The 4,703-nt window shown below is 37.3% G+C and overlaps 1 protein-coding gene across 1 annotated transcript; it reads right to left on the reverse strand.

Moving 5' to 3' along the window:
* Positions 1-493: 493 nt before the first annotated feature.
* Positions 494-4,170, reverse strand: LOC140951200 (COX assembly mitochondrial protein 2 homolog). The gene is made up of 3 exons (XM_073400429.1): positions 3,970-4,170; positions 3,806-3,877; positions 494-962 (listed from the first exon to the last, which is right to left on the reverse strand). The coding sequence occupies exons 1-3, from the start codon at positions 4,045-4,047 to the stop codon at positions 876-878; spliced, it is 237 nt and encodes a 78-aa protein (XP_073256530.1). The 5' UTR covers positions 4,048-4,170; the 3' UTR covers positions 494-875.
* Positions 4,171-4,703: the final 533 nt, after the last annotated feature.

Here is a 4,703-nt window from a genome sequence, read left to right on the forward strand (position 1 = left end):
TGCTGGTGACGTAAGCCATTCACAAAAGAAACATGCTATGCTCCCTGGATTTTATAGTTTCAGAGCTTTAGGGATCCCTATGATTGAAGATTACAGTTGCTGTTGTTTGCAAGAAATATCAGGCAACAATGTTGTGATGTTATTTCAGCGGAATGTTCAATATTGCTACCCCAGGAATTGACTCAACAGTGCAAGAACATTGCTGAATATCCAACAACTAACATTACTAGGGTCTAACAAAACTAGTTTTTAACCAAATATTTTGGGATTTGTTGCTGACCAACAATAATTATTGTTACCCAAAATTGTTGGAATGGGTTTTCTTCTGTACATGTATCTGTATAAGCAGATCTGTTGAAATTAACAGACTATAAAGATGACATGCTTCAAATTTTAAGTACAGTATTCACAATGGTAATACTGTAAATGTAACATTTCAGACTTTCATACTAATTACCATTTTCATACTAAGTAATCACAAAAAGAAATCCAATTTCTAGTAACAAAAATTGTTCATTTTTAATTGTGACTCGTACTAGTTACTGGTAAGTATGATTCATGACAATGCTCCTCACAATTTATCCATTTTAGTAGTGCAAAACATGCTAAGGTTCCAGCAGTCTGATAGTAATCCCTTTGGCATGACTTTAAAGGTACTCAGAATGTTCTGCCGTTATTTGTACTGTTGACAAAAATTGTCATAAAAATGTCAAAGAGAGTACTTTGACAATTAAACATGCCATCTAGAAAGAGCAATGCTTCAGAAGGTAATTTGTAAATAGGTTATCATCTGAATGCCAACATCTCTTATCTTACTTGAATTGTAAATGAATGAGGCATCTCTGATGTTTAACTCTGTTGACAAATCCTAGTGCTTATTCCTGTTTTTCTGAACACAAATCTTGTAATGTCTTTCTCCTTCTTTTTGCGTCCTCTTGGTTTCTCCTTCTTTTTCTTAAATCCTGTAATAAAGAAAGGAACAATGTAAAAAAACCATAAATGTTGCATGAGTAAGACCTGTCTCCTTTGGAGACATCATGTTCTTAGCATCATGATTACTACATGCAGCCTTGCCTGTCACCCCAGGGGATATAGTCAGGTATAAAACTAACAATATTAAATTATTATTGAAATAAAGTGTGGATCAGAATTGGCAAGTAGCCTGTGTAGCAACCATTTCAGCCGTAGTTATTACTCATCCACTTGAGTTATTGTGAAAGCTCTTGCAGATGTGCAATAACTTGCGTGGAAATGCTTACTACCCGGACTAATGATAGAGTCAATAATTATTGTGATCAGAGATGGTACACGTTGGTTGTTGGGCCAGTATAGTGCCACTCTCCCTTTACTTTTACATGTAAGAATTTGGTGAGGTTTTACTCTCAGACCTGCTGCTTATACCTAATACGTGCACAGAGATAGTTATTTAAGACTCCATACAAATCCTCTAAAATTGGCCTTTGAAGGATTTGCATGCAGTTGTCAGAACATAGGGATGCTACAATCCTCGCCAAAAATCCCTGAAACACCTATGCACGTCCCTTTCCCCCTGCAATGTTGAGATGTTATTGCAAAGTTGCGTGGCTACAACAACATTGTAAAAGGGAGGGGGAAAACAAAAGGGAGCAGAATTTTCCAAAGTGTTTCAAGGTTTTTGTCTAAGATTGTCTGAAGTGGCGGGAAATTTTCGGAGCGTGCGCAAGAAATGCCAAATAAGACTTAAACATTTTTAGTGGCGACTACGCGCCTGCCTTGCATCTGTAACATCTATTGTAATGATGATGTACACGTTTGTTGAAGTTCGATAAATTATGTGGATTTTTTTTTTCTCAATGTGAGAGGAGAAGGTGAAGTGTCTAAGGAGAAGAGTTGTGTTGAAAAGAAATTTTCACTTGAAAGGGAGTGAGTGTATTCGAGCAGAATTTGCAGTTGTGAGCTGTTCTGTCGCATTAGAACAGTGTAATTGTGCTAGGACCTGCATAGATTTAGCACAAGAAATGTCTTTGCTAGAACAGCCAATTTACAGAAGTATTTTTTCCTTGATAAGAGTAATTTCTGAAGGTAAATGTTAGGCAGGTCACTTAGAACTGGCAGTATTTCTATTGAAATGGGACTTGCCCCAAATTAATTCCGTTATGCTTGTGCTGTGTAATGTGCACAGGCCACGGTTTACCCAAACGGTTTACCATTAGGTTTTTTCGGTGTCAGTGGATTTCAAAAAGTCGCAGCACGTATTTATATCTGCAAACAAATGCAGACACGTAACGTCTTTAATAACAGCATTGTTTCCAAAGTGTACGACTGTTACTTTCTACTGCGGTCTGCTCACGAGGAGAAAAGGGTCAATGGTTTACCGTTGTTAAATATGAAAGTAACGTTGTTGACATCTTTATTTTATTACACAGTATGGTTAACTGTTGTAAAAACCCTGAAATTCACGCTGTGGCCAGATCTGAACTTAACAGTTGGGTTGGATATTAATTTTAGTTAACTTCATATCAAACCGTTTTTTAAGCTACAAAACACACATTTGAAACAGAATAACAGCAAAAAACAACGGTAAACCGTGGTGTTAACACAGGGGGTTAACCGATGACTGTTTACATTACGCAACAGATGCATCACGCAATTATATCGGGCCGAGTTCTATTTAAATAGAACTCAGTGAGTTGCTCAGTATCGGGTTAATTTGTTTTCTTTCCTTGAATTTCCTGAATTTCCATTCGGCGCTGCATACGGTTATCCATCGAGTTTTATTACATTTTTTCTTGTCTATACTGCAGGTATTAAGAATTGTATTTTTCATTTCCATTTTGTCCGTTCTGTGAAAAATTACTTTTCTCTCGCATTTGGCATGCAAGCCTCCACTTACTAATTAAAATATGTTCACCATTGGATTTAAATCAGTTCTCATTGATATCATGTCTTAGACAATTCTGCATTGACTGCATTGGGTCCGCTGTTGGAAATTAGTAATGTTGGCCAAACCCTTGTCTTCTTGGTTAGCTCCCTGTTCTGAATAAAGTTGGTATTGTAATTTTTTCTCTTGAAATGAGAAACAGTTCTCGAAAATTTGAGCGGTAAAGATTGCCAAGAAAGAAATTCTCGTCATACATTTAAAGCCCTTAAAATCAAAACACCTTATGCTATAGGTCACGCTTGCTGTTTCTTCGAGCATGCCGCCACGTCTGAATAGCGTGTAATGATAACCAGATGGCCTTTTACACCTCACACAATCCTCGCCAAAAATCCCTGAAACACCTATGCACATCCCTTTCCCCCTGCAATGTTGAGATGTTATTGCAAAGTTGCGTGGCTACAACAACATTGCAAAAGGGAGGGGGAAAACAAAAGGGAGCAGAATTTTCCAAAGTGTTTCAAGGTTTTTGTCTAAGATTGTAGTATCTCACTGTCAATTGGTGCAAACACACTGATTTTTGGTACAGAAGCATTTTTCATCTTGGTCTCATAGAGGATGACAACAAATCCCATAATTTCACAAATTCTCATTTCTGTTATGTCACACTTTGTTACTCAATTCAGTCGGGGCTGGATGAACAACCACTCAATTTATTCATTATTATTAATTTTTATAAACATATTTATTGACTGATTTATCATTCACACCCCTGACAATGTTCAAAATCAAAATTAAAAAACCTCTTTTTAGAAAAATTCTACTACAAATATTACCATATGACAAAACCAGAGAATTTCGTCCTCACAATCACAGTTAGAATTACATAACACATCTCCTCTCAACTAATGAAGTGAAATGGATATCAGATAAAAAAGACTTAAATACCTCCTCTTTTAAACATCTGTTCAATGCTCTTTTGATATCATTGCACTCGCCTAGGAATTTCCCAACAGGATGCTGCAAAGAAAGGCGAAAAAAAAATTTGTATACATCACAAGAACATGGCCAAGCAGGCACGTGTTTACAGCGCAACACGTTTAACTACTAACCTGTTCGTGACAGCGATGCAGTTGCTGTATAATTTCTAGGCAGTCGCCATGAAGATGAGGCGCCAAAGAGGGATGCATAGCTTGCAAGAATTACCCTTTAACATTTAAATTTTCTCGTCACATAGCCTATAAACAGCTAAATTGTTCTTGCTTGCAAGTTGCAACTCTGAACAGAACGTTTAGCAACCACGCCTTCTGAGTATCCTTTGTTTTTTACTGTATATAAGCTACTACGAAAAATGACCTACATTATTTGAACCCGGCTTCCGGTCCCTTTTCCGGTCTGCACTAACCGGATTTTCTAACTTTCTTTTAGAACGTCATTTAGTATTAAACTTGGTAAGTGATATAACACTTAAGTGCCATAAAAATAGTATTAGTATATGGCTTATATTTTTATCATTTCGCGCATGATTTTACGGTTGAAGAATTTACGGGCGAGGTCCGAATCTGCCGTCTTGTGATCCACCTCGGTCCGTCCTCGTGACGAGGTTTTCCCGGAAAACGGGCATCAGTTACCTGTTATATCGGGAAACATTCATGTTAAACTGGCTTGTTCCGGCGTGGGTCGGTTCCAGAAATAAAAGACAACAATTATCGACAATGTTATTTGGAGGGAGTTCGTTGCCTCGATCGGTTACTAATGGATGTTCGGCTGTTCTTTTGGTTATCAATTTGGCTTTTTGGTGGGTATATCTCATTTGTAGACTGATTACTTATGTCTATGTACAGTC

The sequence above is a fragment of the Porites lutea genome, chromosome 10 (genome assembly GCF_958299795.1).
Source record: "Porites lutea chromosome 10, jaPorLute2.1, whole genome shotgun sequence".
NCBI lineage: Eukaryota > Metazoa > Cnidaria > Anthozoa > Scleractinia > Poritidae > Porites > Porites lutea.

Excerpts from the sequence above, each read along its gene's own strand:
- LOC140951200 (XM_073400429.1), bottom strand. The coding sequence starts at position 4,047 with ATGCATCCCTCTTTGGCGCCTCATCTTCATGGCGACTGCCTAGAAATT. Across the intron at positions 3,878-3,969 it reads TGCATCGCTGTCACGAACAG|CATCCTGTTGGGAAATTCCT; the intron begins GTTAGTAGTTAA and ends CTTTCTTTGCAG. Across the intron at positions 963-3,805 it reads ACAGATGTTTAAAAGAGGAG|GATTTAAGAAAAAGAAGGAG; the intron begins GTATTTAAGTCT and ends TCTTTATTACAG.